General features: G+C 46.7%; 1 protein-coding gene across 2 annotated transcripts in view; it reads right to left on the bottom strand.

Annotated features, from left to right (window-relative positions):
- DCBLD2 (discoidin, CUB and LCCL domain containing 2) overlaps window positions 1-16782 on the bottom strand; it is a 155684-nt gene that overhangs the window by 14495 nt on the left and 124407 nt on the right. For both annotated transcript variants that reach the window (XM_030204054.1, XM_030204055.1), the window contains 4 exons: window positions 12168-12292; window positions 11591-11738; window positions 8815-8958; window positions 3513-3606 (listed from right to left, as the gene is read on the bottom strand). In XM_030204054.1, the coding sequence (XP_030059914.1) occupies window positions 3513-3606; window positions 8815-8958; window positions 11591-11738; window positions 12168-12292 (511 nt within the window). The remainder of the gene's footprint in view (window positions 1-3512; window positions 3607-8814; window positions 8959-11590; window positions 11739-12167; window positions 12293-16782) is intronic.

The raw sequence follows: 16782 nt of genomic DNA, 5'->3' as shown, positions 1-16782 counted from the left end.
CTCGACCTCAAAGGGGTCAATCGGGCCTTGAAAGTTCGGCACTTTCGCATGGAGACTCTCCGCTCTGTTATAGCGGCAGTGAAGGCAGGGGAGTTCCTCGCATCCTTGGACATCAAGGAAGCGTACTTGCATATTCCCATCTGGCCTCATCAACGCTTTCTGCGTTTTGCAGTCCTGGGCCGACACTTCCAGTTCAGAGCCCTCCCATTCGGGTTGGCTACTGCTCCGCGGACCTTCTCCAAAGTAATGGTGGTCATCGCGGCCTTCCTGCGAAAGGAAGGAGTACAAGTCCATCCTTATCTGGACGACTGGTTGATCCGAGCCCCCTCTTATGCAGAGTGCGGCAAAGCTGTGGACCGGGTGATTGCTCTTTTGAGCTCCCTGGGGTGGATCATCAACTGGGAGAAAAGCCAGCTGCGCCCGACTCAGTCCCTGGAGTATCTGGGAGTTCGATTCGACACCCAAGTGGGCAGAGTGTTCCTGCCGGACAATCGGATTGTCAAACTTCAGGATCAGGTGGACCAGTTCCTAGTAGCCTCTCCGCTTCGGGCTTGGGACTATGTGCAGCTGTTGGGCTCTATGACGGCCACGATGGAAGTAGTGCCCTGGGCCAGGGCTCATGTGAGACCACTACAACACTCTCTGCTGCAGCGCTGGACTCCGGTGTCGGAGGATTATGCTATGCGCCTTCCCTTGGACCCAGCAGTGCGCAAGGCGCTGAGCTGGTGGCTGAAGACAGACAAGTTGTCTGCAGGGATGCCTCTTGTGACCCCGGAGTGATTGTCGTCACGACGGACGCCTCTTTGACGGGCTGGGGAGCCCACTGCTTGGGAAGGACAGCGCAGGGGCTCTGGTCTCCTGCAGAGGCAAATTGGTCTATCAACCTCCTGGAACTCAGAGCCATTCGGTTGGCGCTTTTGGAGTTCCTCCCGGTACTGGCGTTCAAGCCAGTACGGGTCCTGTCGGACAATGCCATGGCTGTGGCCTATGTCAACCGCCAGGGAGATACCAAGAGCGCCCCTCTAGCCAAGGAAGCCATGAATCTATGCCAGTGGGCGGAAGCGAACCTGGAACAGCTATCAGCGGTCCACATTGCCGGAGTCATGAATGTCAAGGCGGACTTTCTCAGTCGCCATACCTTGGATCCCGGAGAGTGGCAGTTATCGGCTCAGGCGTTCTTGGACATCACGAAGCGCTGGGGCCAGCCGAGCCTAGATCTGATGGCGTCATCGGCCAATTGCCAAGTGCCGCGCTTTTTCAGCAGAGGACGGGACCCTCGATCTCTGGGAGTAGATGCTCTTCTCCAACATTGGCCGACACAGGAGCTTCTCTATGTGTTCCCGCCCTGGCCCATGCTGGGCAGGGTGCTAGACCGGGTGGCAAAGCATCCGGGCCGGATAATCCTGGTGGGTCCGGACTGGCCCAGACGTCCCTGGTATGCGGACTTGATCAGGCTCTCAGTGGACGACCCTCTGCGACTGCCAGTGGAGCAGGGTCTGTTGCATCAGGGTCCCATGGTGATGGAGGATCCCTCCCCCTTTGGTCTTACGGCCTGGCTATTGAGCGGCAGCATCTGAGGAAGAAGGGCTTCTCAGACAAGGTGATCGCCACTATGCTGAGAGCGAGGAAGCGCTCTACTTCTACTGCTTACGCCAGGGTTTGGCGTACCTTTGCAGTGTGGTGTGAAGCAGGCTCACTTTCTCCCTTCACTGCTCCAATCTCTTCAGTGTTGGCGTTCCTGCAAGAAGGTCTGGAGAAAGGCCTGTCGCTCAGTTCCCTTAAAGTCCAGGTAGCAGCTCTGGCTTGCTTCAGGGGCCGCCTGAAGGGTGCTTCCCTGGCTTCGCAGCCAGATGTGGTACGTTTTCTCAAGGGAGCTAATCACCTGCGCCCTCCTCTGCACTCAGTGGTGCCTGCGTGGAATCTCAACCTGGTGCTAAGAGCCTTGCAGAAGCCGCCTTTTGAACCCTTGTCGAGGGCATCTCTGAAAGACCTGATGTTGAGAGCAGTCTTTTTGGTGGCTATCACTTCAGCCAGAAGAGTTTCCGAGCTCCAGGCACTCTCATGTCGAGAGCCTTTTCTGCAGTTCACTGAGGCAGGAGTGACTATTCGCACAGTGCCTTCCTTCCTGCCCAAGATTGTTTCTCGCTTCCATGTGAATCAGCAGCTCTGTCTCCCTTCCTTTCGTAGGGAGGACTACCCAGAGGAATACTCTGCTCTCAAATTTCTGGATGTGAGACGAGTCATCATCAGATACTTGGAAGTGACCAATGATTTCCGGAAATCGGATCATCTGTTTGTCCTGTTTGCAGGTCCTCGTAAGGGTCTGCAGGCTGCTAAGCCTACAGTGGCAAGATGGGTCAAGGAAGCCATTGCAGCAGCTTATGTGGCCGCGGGGAAGGTGCCGCCTATTCAGCTGAAGGCTCACTCCACTAGAGCTCAGGCGGCCTCGATGGCAGAGGCCGGGTCCGTCTCCTTGGAAGAGATATGCAAGGCGGCAACTTAGGCATCGGCCCATACCTTCTCCAGGCATTACCGCTTGACTGTGGCTGCTCGGGCGGAGGCCCGGTTTGGAGCTTCAGTGTTGCGGTCAGGGATTTCAATGTCCCGCCCTGGGTGAGTACTGCTTCGGTACATCCCACCAGTCTATGGATTGATCAGCATGATGATATGGAAGGTAAAATTATGTATCATACCTGATAATTTTCTTTCCATTAATCATAGCTGATCAATCCATAGCCCCTCCCAGATATCTGTACTATTTATATTCTGGTTGCATTTCAGGTTCAAGTTTAGTCTTCAGTTCCTGTTCAGGAGGACTTCGTGTTCAAGTTTTTTCAATTGGATTCTTCAGGAGTTGAGACGAGTTTGTGTTACAGTGAGCTGCTGCATTCCTCTCCCCTCCGTTTTACGGGGCTGGATTGAGACATAAATTCTGCCGGCGCTCCCTCCCGCTTCGTGCGGCTGTAGGGCAGCTTTGTACCCCTCCCGCTTCGACGGTGTTAGGGTCAGTCAGCTCCTCCCGCGGTTGCAGGATAAGCCAGATCCCCCCGCATCGGCGGGGTGGTGTCCGTCCCCCGCTCCGCGGGGATGAGCTGGACGGATTCCCCTCCCCCACTTGTGTGGGGATGAGCTGGGTTAATTCCCCTCCCCCGTTTCGGCGGTGGTGAGCTGGGCAGAGTGTCCCTTTGTGGGTGTAATTCTCTAAGTGCTGAGTCCTGCGGATGGAGCTTGGATATCGACATACTGAGGAGTTTCCGGCAGCACATGACCACATATAGGGAGGCAAAAGGATTGCTCTCTATCTCCACCTGCTGGTAGATGGACACAACCCACCAGTCTATGGATTGATCAGCTATGATTAATGGAAAGAAAATTATCAGGTATGATACATAATTTTACCTTCTTCAAACACTATTATATTCAGCAAATACTTGCTTTCTTACTCTTCCAAACTAACACACACACTTGCCCAGCAAACCAATATTTACCCACCAGCAGAGGGTAGAAGTTACCTGTTTCTCCAGTGCCATGCACATACTAAAATCAGAATAAGGCTGGTCAGGACCATGACTAACACAGGAACCAGGACAGCTGCCAGTGTCACATCTGAAACACAATAGAGAAAGGACTGCAGGTTAACACAAAGCAGGAACCACAATCGTTCCACCTACAAAAAGTTAATATGGTTGGGGACAGATATCTCTTACCCTCTAACAGCACAGAATAAAGCAAGTTAACCAGAAGACCAAATGAATTTAGAACGAGACAAGAGGCAAGAGAATGCAAACTGCACAGATGAATTCAAACACATGAGAATTACAACACTGTGCTTTATCTTCTGGCACTGTAACAGAAGACCAGCTAAGGGGCCCTTTTACTGAGTGGTGGTAAGCCCGCTGCGAGCTTACCGTGTGCTAAACAGGAACTACCGCAGCAACCCAGTGGTAGTTCCCACCCCCACCGTGCCATTTCCAGTGATACAAAAATATTTTCTATTTTTGTAGCGCCAGTGTTTACCTGGCGGTAATCAGGCAGTGCTGCTCACTTACCGCACGGCCGTTTCTTTTCAGAAAAAAAAAGAGACCGCTTTTTACCCGCTGCTGTAAAAGGGGCCTCAGTGTGTGTAAAAAACACGCTCTGATGCTAGTGCAGGCCCCCTTTTACTACAGCTTAGTAAAAGGACCCTTGAATTAACACTGTACACACGCTTGCACCATTCCAAGATCTTCAGCAGGTTCTTATATACACAATAATCAGCCCGCAGTGGTATTGAGCCATTCAAAGCTATGGGCTTTGACCCCAGATATTCAATGCTGGGGTATGCATGACTCCCAGCATTAAATATCTGGGTGTCAGCAGTCACTTGAAAGTTAACCAGGCTGATATTCAGACTGGTGCTCGGTTAATTAACCTTATGCAGTTGCTTAGCCAGTTAATGAACTGAAAATTGCCGTTAACTGGCTAAGTAGGTGCTACACTCACACTCTGCTCCTAAAACTCCTGCCCAGTTAAATCCTTTTGAATATCAGGTGGATTGAAATTTTAAAACAATTATATATTTGAACTTAACTATAAAAATGAAGTCTAAGAAAAGGGCTGGCAATGCCAAAATCAATCTTATCAGCTCCACCATACTGTGATACCCTCTGCATTTCCTTTCAAACCACAACTTTTTAAATTTATTTTATTGCTGCCTCGTAAATCCCTGGTATACACACACTTTTTTGCAAAACCCAGTTACGTGGCAAAAAAACAGTCACAGATGACAAACAATACCAGACACTTCGATAACAGAATTTTCTAGAACATGAATCTCCAGCAGTTCCATTCTGATGAAACCACATTTACTTTGTTGTGGATAAATACACATACCCTGAACACTCTACCACACCCTCAGGCATCTGACACAAGACAGACTCCTCAGTGTTTAAAACCCTTTATAACCAAGCTTATTTTGGGCAACTTCAGACCTCTTGGAAAAGGCCAAACAAACTTTTTCTAAAATTTCTACACAGAATATAAAATAAGCCTTTATGTTTCTGGAGAGATTAAGAACTCTGAAGAGATTAATAACTCTGACTGGAAGCTCCTGCTCTTCTGGTCACGAAGGGAGTAGTAATCAGTCTTGCCATGGTCCTTCAAACTCCATGGGCAATTTTACCCTGCAAAGGGTTGGTGTTGAAAACAGTGCTCATCTTGATTATACAAAGCAGAAGCATAGCAAGGTTGAATGCGTGGGGGAGAGCGGACCATCAACGACAGATCATGTAAAAAATAGGCGCCGGCAGGTCCGTTTGGGGGAGTGGCTGCTCCCCTGACACCCCCCTCCCCCCCAAGCTATGCCTCTGATATAAAGCAATTAATCTGAGTTCCTGTATTTCAATCCAGTCACTACCAATGTTAAACTTTAAATCAAGCAACTGCATTTCAATTTTACTACATTTTATTTCTTCTTATGTGTACAACACTTTAGTTTTTGTATCTTATACAGTGTTCTTATATCTGCATTCACTCACTATCAAACCACATACATACCACTCACTTCGAACTAGAGAGTTGCACGGGGACAGAAATCTTACCCATCCCCACCCGTCCCCGCTGGAATCTTACCCGTCCCCACCCATCCCCACTGGAATCTTACCCATCCCCACCCATCCCCGCAAAAATTTAAACCATCCCAACCCGTCCCCACAAGAATTTAACCCATCCCCACCCATCCCCGTAAGAATTTAACCCATCCCCGTAAGAATTTAATAGTACATAAAAGAAAGTTCCAGTCAGCTCCCTCAGTCTCTCTCTGGATTTGAGCCACAGCACTGTAGGCAAGGAAGGAACGGAAGTTGGAACTTGGAACACTCTGGTGCGCACATGTAAGATTTGTCTCTGATTCACTGGCAGTGTGCTGAGAGGTCGCCACATGCACGCACCAGTAGGTCAGGTGACATCTGATTCTCGTGCCTGTGTCAGAGCTGAGGTCTGTGCACCAGCCTGGGAGCAAAGAGGATTAATAGTAACATAGTAAGTGACAGCAAATAGACCTGAACGGTCCATCCACTCTGCCCAATAGTCACACTCATGATCAATTCATCATTAAATCAACAAGTGTGATATTATATACTTGATTATGGTCTTTCTTTCCTGTTTCTGGAACAAAGACCACAGAAGTCTATCTGGCCCCATCCTTATGTTCCAACTGCTGGAGTTGCCATCGAAGCCCACTCCAGCCTATTCATGTTCTCATTTGTGGGACACAGACCATAAAAGTCTGTCCAGCACTGTCCTCATGTTCCAGCCACTGAAGTTGCTGTCTAAGCCCTTTCCAGCCCATCCTACACCAGATTGCCATGTATGAGAAACAGACCATACAAGTCTGCCAGGTATCAGCCCTAGTTCATCACTGCCAGAGTCGCCATCTAAGCGTCACTTGACACATCCACACACATGCAGCCATTTAAGGTTAGGTTTTTTATAACTTCCATTTTCTAATTAGAGATCCTCTGTGTTCATCCCATGCCTTTTTGAATTCCGTCATCATTTGTGACTCTACCACCTCCTTAATGGAAGACTTTCCACATTTATGCTGTTAAAGCAAGGAGGAAGAGGAGGAGGAGGAGGAGACAGCACTCAAAGAAATTGGTATTCGGTAGATGAGAGGCTGGTGCAGGTGGAGCTTACAATTCCACGGGAAGCCCACAGAATTGGTTCCATCCCCGCGGGAACCCCGCAGGAACTGACTCCGTCCCCGCGGGAACCCCGCAGAACAGCTTCCGTCCCCGCGGGAACCCCGCAGGAACTGCCTCCGTCCCTGCGGGAATCCCGCGGGTTCCGCGGGATTCCCGCGGGGACGGAAGCCGTGCAGCTCTCTACTTCGAACCTCATTTGGGTCTACTTTAGACTTAAGATGATCACATGATACTAGGATTTATCAATCCCCTTAAGTATGTTAACAAGTTGTATATTAATCCTTTCAAAATTATTATACAATTTACATAAATCTCTTTTATCAACTTGAGAAACCTCAGTTCATGATGATTTTTCACACAAGACTAGTAAAAGGTGAAGGGGCTTTTCTTCAAGCTTCCCAATTGATAATTAGTTGTTAGCTCTCCCTTCTAAATTTCACTCCAGGAGCACCACAAAACAATGCAAGTAAGAGAACAGTACACATACTGGTCAAATATCACACACGCTTTTCCCCCCACTCAGGTCTGGCAGTAATTAGAGGGACCATGTGCGTGAGAAACACCACTTTATCTGCAGAGATGGTTTTATTGCTCTTGGAGAGCAGGATGTTACAAAGTTACCCAGTATCAAAAGTCAGATGACAATGAGGGTTTGGGCTTTAACAATTTATACATTTTATTTTAGCATACAATCATATTACTTTCCTCTTGCTCCAAGGATATCCAGCTTATGATCAAATGGCACACGAGGGCTGGCATGCTCCTGACAAGAAGCTAACTTCACTAGGTAGGTACTTCTCAACCCAGTCTATCTTGAGCAAATACAAAAGAACTCCTCCTAAGAGGTTTCCAACAAAGCTGGTACATGTAAATTATCCTGAGACACTCTTAAGTCCTGATGATTCACCAAGAGGGCTATCCTGTTGATATCCTGGCTTAATTTCTACCATATTTGTTGTGAAGGGGGGATTGCCCCCTCCGGAACTTCAAATTTTCTCAAATACTAATGGAATAAATCCCTTGGGGTTCTAATTCTACTCTGGGGAAAGTTTAAAGTCCTTAAATTCAAATATTTCAGCTGATTATCCATATTCTTTATTTTCTTATGAACCAAAGTCTTATCCTGTAACAGATGGAAGTTCCTCAATCTTTGGTGAATGTCCAGCCAATTTGTTCTCACAAATCTGTATCTTATACGAGTTTCTGGAAGATACAACAGTATGACCCACATAGACCTGGTGAATCAAAAACCAAGAGAGTCTGGGGGGACGAGACGGTAACAAAGCCAATTGTTGAACTCACCCTGGCAGCTTCAATCTCAGAAATCAGAGCCTTCACCCCCCCAAGCCCCAAATCACTGAAGATTCCTCACCTCCTCTTCCTTGCAAGAGGGAAGTGCTATCTGGAACAACTGAAGGCGGAACTGCTTGAGTGTCCCCAAAGGAGCTCCCATGCTGAAGAAGCCAAGCACATATCCAGGACTGCTGATGCCAGGACCAAACAGCTCAATGGGGGAGTTTCAGGGCCAAGCAGGCTAAGCGAAACCTTGCTCTCCAAGTCAGTGCTCATTCCCTGCTCTGACTACTACTAATCATTTCTATAGTGCTACTAGACATACTGACACTTTGGGAGAACCTGAAGCAGATCCAGGGACCATGTATTGAGTTATCACCACTTGCTGTATAGCTCCAGAGCCCAAGGTAGTTGGTGGGGGAACTCCTAAGATGGCTTTTGCACTTAGGCATTGAAAAAGCGAAAGATAAATAACAGAGAGCTCTACATAGCACACACATATGTCCGCTATCTTGGATTTCCCCTGGTTAATTTTAGTGATTGTGAAAGGTGCTAGGTGGGCATCCCTGGAGATAGTCATTCATTTATATACAGTATAGGCACCTCCAGCAATGTACCTCAAAGCTTACTGTAGAAGAATCACCTCCCAAAAAGATGAGAAAAAGTAAACCACCCTATAGGTTCTCTGTTGACACTAGCATCAGCAGCACCAATTAATGTCAACCCTACTGGGGGATTTTAGTGTCATAGCCATCTATCTACTGAGCAGAGACAAACTAATTTCACAAAATTGTCCAACATTCTGAAAAAAAAATCATTTTTGTGGAAACACAAGTACCTTTGATTATATTTGGTGTAACTGTGGTATTTCTGATCTCAGGAGGGAAGGTTGTTTCATCAATCTGCAAAGGGGACTCAGAACTTTTGGTCTGAGGTTTTTCAGGTGGTGGAGGTGGTGTCACACTGAGTTTTGGAGCTCGACCTTGAAGGGCGTAAAGGGAGAAAAAAAAATTAGAGGCAGGTTTAGATACTGTACAGGTCACTAAGTATTTAGAAGATTTCTACTCTGGACAACAGAAATCTCCCAAAGTAATCAGGAACAAGAAATATACTTCAACTACTGAATTTCTATGTACCTAAGTGTGTTTAATGCAGTGTTTCTTTTTAAATTCACACTTAAGCTACATGAAAAAAATTATTCTTCCAGTTTGTTTTGCTTGCTAACCTGAGTACTTTACAGTAATGCATTCTCACAGCATGAAAAAACTTCAGCTACCCCTTACATTAGAGGCCTAAGACAGGGTGGGTTAAAAGTTAAATGCTAGGCAAAACATATAGGTTTAGATCTAAAAGATGAAAGAGGTAACATACCAAACACTGGAAGGAAGTTTATTCCAGAAAGTGTGATCCAAAAGTGACAAAACCAGAACACAAGATGTGGCTTGCTTAAGATATAGAAAAAAAAAGTTGGTGGGGAACGATAGAAGAAAAAACATAGCCAGGAGCAGGACCATGAACAAACTAGAAGGTAAACATTAACAGGTTCAATGTTATCCTGCGTCTAATGGGATGGGCATCTGTATTTAGCTCACATCTTTTCTCAGTAGCCCAGGGTGAGTTACACTCAGGTACTATAGATATTTTCCTGTCCCCAGAAGGCTTACAATCTTAGTTTGTACCCAAGACAATGGAGGGTTAAGCAACTTTCCCAAGATCACAAGCAATGGCAGTGGGATTTGAACCCTGGCTTTCCTGGTTCTCAGCCCTGCTGTTCTAACCATTAGGCCATTCTTCCACCCTAATGGAAAACCAGTGAAGTGTGTGAAACAAGGGAGTAGCAGGCAAACGATATCAAGTGTGGTAAGAGCTGATAGGTTTCCAAGCTGTATAAGAGCTGGGAGTGTGCAGAGAGACTTATCAAGCAAGTCAGAGAGAAAGCAGGTTTAGTGATCCAGTCTGGGAAAGAAGAGGGCTCAAGTCAGGCTTTAAGCAAATGAGAAGCAGAGAGGGAGAGACAAGAATTCACGAGGAAGCTGAGAATTAGAACACACCAGAATGAGTGGAATTTAATATACGGAAGAGTGACGTGCATCCTAGGAAACAGTTGATAAGAAACAACAGAAGAAGATCTGCATGTCATCAGAGCTGGTGAACAGGTGAAATAAAGGCAAACTGAGCACACCCATAAAAATGCAAAGTCTTGAGGAACATCATCTGAGCTACAGAATGGAGGAAAAGAATTAAGGACAGCAGAAACAGCCAAGGAAGGAAAAAAAAAAAAACAGTCAAGGGCAGCACCCAAGACAGCAACAGCAGATAAAAGAATATTGGGCCTGAAGGTTGCAGACACGTCAAGGAGACCAAAAACAGCAGAATAGTGGGAGGCAGTGGATAGGTGGAGGGATTAGAAAGGTGAAAATGCATCAATTTCTGTAGACTGGAATATGTACATGGCACTAAAGGAGAAAACAGAGATCTTGCTTTTGCCTATGCACTGCACTTTCCAGTGCTTCAGAAAGAAAATAGAGAAGGGAGAATAGCCAGCAGTTAGGTATGATGTTAGGATGGAGAAAAGGCAAACTACGGCAGCAATACTGAAGATTCCAGGGCTATAAAGGACAAGAGTGTTTATGAAGGCCCAGATAGAAGGCAAAAAAAAAAAAGAGCAGCAGTATAGCCAGGACAGACTAAGATCTAGATTTATAAGAATGTAGGCAACATCCTGAAGAGTGAAGCAATAAAGAGGAAGAACGTACACTGCAGGATGATGCTGGAGAGGGACCTGGGCAGAGAGAGAAAAAGAGCTGAGCAAATGACAGCCATCCGGTAAGCGAAGCAGCAAAGAGGAAAGAAAGAACAGGAAGAGTGGGACAGAAAAGCATGTTAAAGATACGGCCGGCCCATTGGTATCTGATGCCCTAGGTGAACCTTCAGCCTTCCCATGTCCCACACACAGCAAGGGGCAGTTCACAGCTCTCCCCTCCATGGTATCCAGCATCTTTCTCCTTCCTTTCTCTACCCTCTTGTCTAGTGTCCAGCATATCTCTCCTTCCCTTCCCTCCTCCTCCCTGAGGGGTGGGAGCCGGCAGGTCTTGACCATGCATAGATGCTCAAGCCCCTGTGCCAGCCATTATGCGTCTTTATAGATGCTGACCTACTGTATCACTTCCCTGGCAGAAGGGCAGTAAGATGCTGAACACCTCAGGGTGGAAGGAAGGAAGGGATGCTGTAGACCAAATGCTGGTGCCATCCCCTAAACTGTACCACCCTAGGCGTCCACCTAGTGGAGGGGCTGGTCCTGATTAAAGATGGAAAAGAGGCAGTGAGCCTTGAGAAACAGATGAGTAGATGAGATGGATAATACTATGCATCAGATCAAGCAATATTAAAATAATGATTAGGTAGCTGGGGAGGGGATGTAATTCATATTTTATTTTATTTCATAATTTCCATCCCTCAGCCCCATCACAAAAGGCTCCACGTCAAAGTTTTCACTTAGCCGTAAAGAGAAAGAACAACCCTGCATCAGCCCATAAAACCAGCTGTCTGACTTTTCCACAGCCCACCCAGGCCACTGACTTACTTAAGCTTTGGACATAGTCTTCCTCCCTTACCCATTCCAATCTGGCAGCCCAGCAGTTCCACCTTCATCGCGATCTTCTGATGCCACCGGAAAGGATTAATTTTGATGAAGCGGGCCACGATGGGAGGAATGAAGTTATTACGCACCTCCTGGTAGTAGTTTGTGTTTCCCTGAAATATCTGGAAAAAAAAAATTACTCACCCCAAATTTGTAATCTTGGTCTCAGACAGGCACAAGCTTTAGACCCAACAACACTCAATCATCTGCAAGAAGAGTTTTTAGCCCCTCTCAGTTCAAGCATACTCAACTGGAACCAACTCGTTTTCACTGGCAGGAGCCTTGACAGTGTGAACAAGTGATTGTCCTTCCACAGTCAAATGTGGAATAACAGGTCCAAGGACCCCAGGCACTGCAGAACTAGCCATGTTTCATTCAGAAACCAATAAGTTCATAATACAGGAGACCACAGAACCTTCTCTCATTCCCAAAGGGTTTTTACATTATTTTTAATTGTATAAAATTAAGTAAGGCTGTGCTCCCTTGTCAGATGAAAACAACAAGCTCAATCACATTAGATATGGGAAGACCGTGGACTGGTGCGATTGTACCTTGTACTGATCTGTGCCAGGCTCCCTGAATGCTGTCCACTTCTGCCCATCAGTACTGTGCAGAACTTTGTATTCGGATACATAGAAATAGTACTGGGCCAAGCTGGAACCAGCCGTTATAATACCTGTGAAAGATTCATATTTAAAACATAGAAATGCTGAATGTAACATTGCTAAATTTAAACACAGAAATATTAGACATAACTGGGATTTATATAAGCACTTTTCAAACAAACTGCAGATGGAAGCACAATGCAAGTGGAGAACAGGAGGCAGAACATTACTGGTATAGAAGAGGTACATGGGATCCAATACCTCTATCAGAGGTACTAAGAACTCACTAACTGTCCTTCATACAACATTTGAGATTGAGATATTAAGTGATGTGCTTGTAACTGAGCATATGATAATCATGCAGCAACAGTTGGTGCTTATACCAGTAGATTACTGCAATTTTGTGTACTTTGGTTTGTCAAAGTCATTCATCAAGGCTATGCAAAGTGTTCAGAACACAGCTACTTGTCTTAATGGGCACAAGGATACAGCAGTCTATTACAATGGCTCCGACAATGGCCTATAGAATGGCAGGCCAGGTTTAAAGTGATGTGGATGATGTTCTAAGTCCCTTAAATTAGCTGTTTTTCTTGAACCAAAATCCCCTTTGAAATGTTATCAGCCTGCAATGGTCTTACAGTCTCAAAATCTCGTATTATTGGAGGTCCCTTCATTAAAAGATGCTCGTCATACAACTTTTAATCAAGCCTGTTTTCCCTTCGGACCCAAATTATTGAATTTTGTGAACTGATTTAAGAAACTTGCAGGATACATTTGATTTTAGGAAAGAAGGAAAAGATTTTACTTGAGAAAAAAATATATGCATACTCCTTTTTAGATGATTTTATAAGATGTATGTTATATGGAAAAATTATGTCTTACCTGATAATTTTCTTTCCTTTAGTCACAGCAGATGAATCCAGAGACTTATGTGTTATGATCATCTACAAGCAGGTGGAGATAGAGAGTACCAAACTGAACTCTGTCACATAGGACGATATGCTCCTTGGTCAGTCAGTATTTCTCATAAAGCAGAAAGAATAAGGCAAACATTTCTCCCTCCTCACAGAAATGAGGCATAAATCTATCAACTAGCAGAAGTATGCACAGGCAACCACAGCAAGAAACCTAAACAGAGAAACAGACTGAACTGATAGCGTCAACCTCATGAAAGGGTGGGACTCTGGATTCATCTGCAGTGAGTAAAGGAAAGAAAATTATTATCAGGTAAGACATAATTTTTCCTTCATCATCAGCAGCAGATGAATCCAGAGACTTGTGGGATGTAGCAAAGCAGTCCACAAGTAGAGTAGGAATCAGATTCGGCTGCAGAAAGAATGACACCCTGAAGGATGCCTTAGACCTAGCTGAAACCATCAACCTGACAAAGTCTAGAAAATATGTGTCACAAGGAACCACACTGGGGGCCTTCATTGAAGATAATGGAAAGGTGATGTGCTCAGAGGACGTATGTCCAAGCAATAGGCGCCCAACTCCAGCGAGCTATGGCTGCATTGCCCCAACTGAGACTCACCAGAAGCAGGAAGGGAGACCACACCCACACATCCATTGGTGGCCTGAAGGTACCAGAAAGGTACAGCGAGCACGATATAAAGGAGCAGATAGAAACTTCATCCTCTGAAATAATGGAGGAAACAGCTGATTAATGGAAATGTGGAAACCACCACAGGCAACAATGGCGGGACTGTGCTCAGAGTCGCCCTTGACTCAGAGACACTAATAAGGGATCTACATAGAACACTGTCAGGATTTCAAATAAGTGATGGAATCAAGCAAAAAATGCTGAGCTGGAGTCACACTGACCATGCCAAGATGCAGCCAGTTCAAGCATGAAGGCACAAAGGAAAACTGCAAAGTAAGACGGGAAGGATCCCAGGACAGGGCGAGACTGCGCCCTAGGCTTGGACCAAGCAGAATCCTATAGACATAGGATGAGCTGAAATATGATGCCAGCTAGTAACATTCTGCACAGAAGTGGCTGAGCTATACACTACAGAACACCAGGGGCATGCTCCCCAGCTAGAACAGATTCCCCAGCAAAGTGGGAAAGTTACAGATAACAAGGACAAGACCAATCCAAGAATCAGATTAGGAACAGTGTCAAAGCTGTTGTGCACATTCAGAGATGGATGCACTTTCACCTCCATAAATGGCACAGTGCTCCTCATCCAGAGATGCAACTGCACCCAGATCCAGACACAGAGCTGCACCCCAGAGCCAGGCAAGGAGCAGCGTTCTGTAATCAGAGATGGAACTGAACTATGCATCCAAAGATGGAGCTTTGGACAATTCTAATGCTGAAATTATGAGGCATAACCAGAGGAAGGAGATTCACTTCCTACAAAGAAACCTCGCCTTGCACTCAAGAGATAGAGTCACACTCCATGTACAGAGAGAGCACTGTGCAGTAAATTCAAAGACAGAGCAAACACTAGACATGTAGAGATGGAGACGAGTTCATAGTTGTATCAGCACCCAACGGGCAGAGATGGAGCTGTGCCCCACAAAGAAGCTGCAACCACCAGGCACAGACGGTCATGTTCAGAGTCAGGCTGTGTTCCTCACACAAAAAAAGGAGGGGTTTGCTCCCCATTCAGACATGGAGCTGTTCCAACTGACAGAGAGGAAATGGAACAGCATCCCGAGACAGAACCGAACTGAAACTGGGACCAGCAAAGCATGAGTGGACCTCACTAGGTATGGTGATGTGGCCACCGGGAATAACCAGAACCATGCTCCAAATACCGAGCAATGCAGCATATGGAAAAGGGAAACTATACTGTACAGATAGTGATGGAGCCGTGCTCCACATGTGCCAAAGAAAGAAGCTCAACAGCCACGAAATAGCCAAATTCTGCTGATACTCTAAAGCCACGAGCTAGCCAAGCAGTCGTAGCAGTGTGCTGAGCTGAAGCCATCATTGTGAGGCAAAGGCCAACAATGGCCACAGGAACTGCTGGAGGTCGACACAGCTGGAGCTGCTAACAGTGGAATGCCTGTAGAAGCAAAAAGATACAACCACATTGTCTGCCCTGCGGAGAGAGGGCACTCGAGACGGCATGAACCTGACAGTATGCAGCAAGGCCAGGCAGCTTGCACAGCCCACAACAGGAGGGTCCCAGAACAGTAGACATGGAGAGGCCAGTGAAGGCACTACAAACTGTTTTCTGCTGCTGATCAGCAGCAAAAAAACAGAAGGCTGCAACCTGCCAGGCTCCCAGGGGCATCCCACCCAGCACCTAATCCAAGCTGCAACGCTACAGTGGCCCAAAGGCCAATAGTGCAAGCACTAAATAATCTGAAGGGAAATTGCCCATGCTGGAACGGCCTCAAGGTGGCTAAAGACGCAGAGACCTGTGAGGCAGAAATGCTACCGTATGCTGTCTGCGAATGCAATTGGGAGCTAAAGACTGACAATGCCACAAAGGACCAAAAAACAGGCCTGACAACTGAGAGTCTAAGGCTCCCTATGAGATTGCCTCCTTAAAGAGGTCATGCCGAGATGACCGACATGCCCCGAAGGCAGCCACTGCAGTAGTGTACCACTAGATGCTCATGCGGACACGGGCCACCAGCTGCCCTGCATCAAAGAGGAGAAAAACGGCCATGCCTCAGGAAGGAGAAAAAAACAACAAAAAACAGTCCAAACGGCATAAAGTTCCAGCTACCAAAACAAAGAACACTGCAATCCAGTACCAGGAGTAAACACAGCAGAGGGCAGCAAATGCCCCTGCAAGCATGGGCACAAGCCGAAGGCTGCCTATGCAGCCGGTTAAGAGCAGGCCAGGCACCCGTGAGGAGAGACTGCCCTGTAGCTTGAGGTGAGAATGAAATACACTCCCCTCACGAAAAGAGGACAGCCCACGACAGCATCGCCAAGGCCTCTGAAAGAGAAGTGAGCTTCAGACTGAAATGCAGTCGGGAGGAGTAGCCTGGAGAAGGTTGTCACCGAGAAGGCTGCAAGGGAAGCTGAGAAGCAGAGAGTGACCTGGGAGCAGCGAGGTCCAGGCTGTTTCTGTGCAGGAGTTTGCAAAGTGAGAAGGATCTGAGACCCGAAACCACAAAGGCAGACAAAAAATCCTCCGCCATTTAAGGGAGCTAGTGCCATCTGCACCACAATGGCCCGAAAGCTGCGAAGACAGAAAAGGAGAAGGAGCAATCCATTATTGCAGCCTGTGATCAAACGGCTGCCGCCAACTGAAAGAGTAGTGCTATAAAAAATACTATTAAAAAAAGGCAGGCCAAAATTGCTCCTGCTCTGGCCCAATGGTACAGTCCTGAAAACACTGGCAAACCCCTACACAGGCTGCTCAAAAAGAAATAGTGTACCACCGCAGGTGCACCAACCCGAACAGCACAAACCCGACAGAGGGAGAATGAAAGTTCATACTCACAATTTTGCTGGCCTTACAGGTACCTACAGGTCTTTTGAATCCGATCAGGTGGCTGAATCCAGACAGCTCCAGGAGCACAAAGACATAACCTCTGCTCCAGAACGCCAGATAAGCAGAAACCTGCTGTCTTCCAGCATCATTTTTTT

Source organism: Microcaecilia unicolor, chromosome 5 (genome assembly GCF_901765095.1).
Source record: "Microcaecilia unicolor chromosome 5, aMicUni1.1, whole genome shotgun sequence".
Classification (NCBI taxonomy): Eukaryota; Metazoa; Chordata; class Amphibia; order Gymnophiona; family Siphonopidae; genus Microcaecilia; species Microcaecilia unicolor.
Note: the sequence above shows the minus strand (reverse complement) of the source record. Positions and strands in the feature narration are given on the sequence as shown.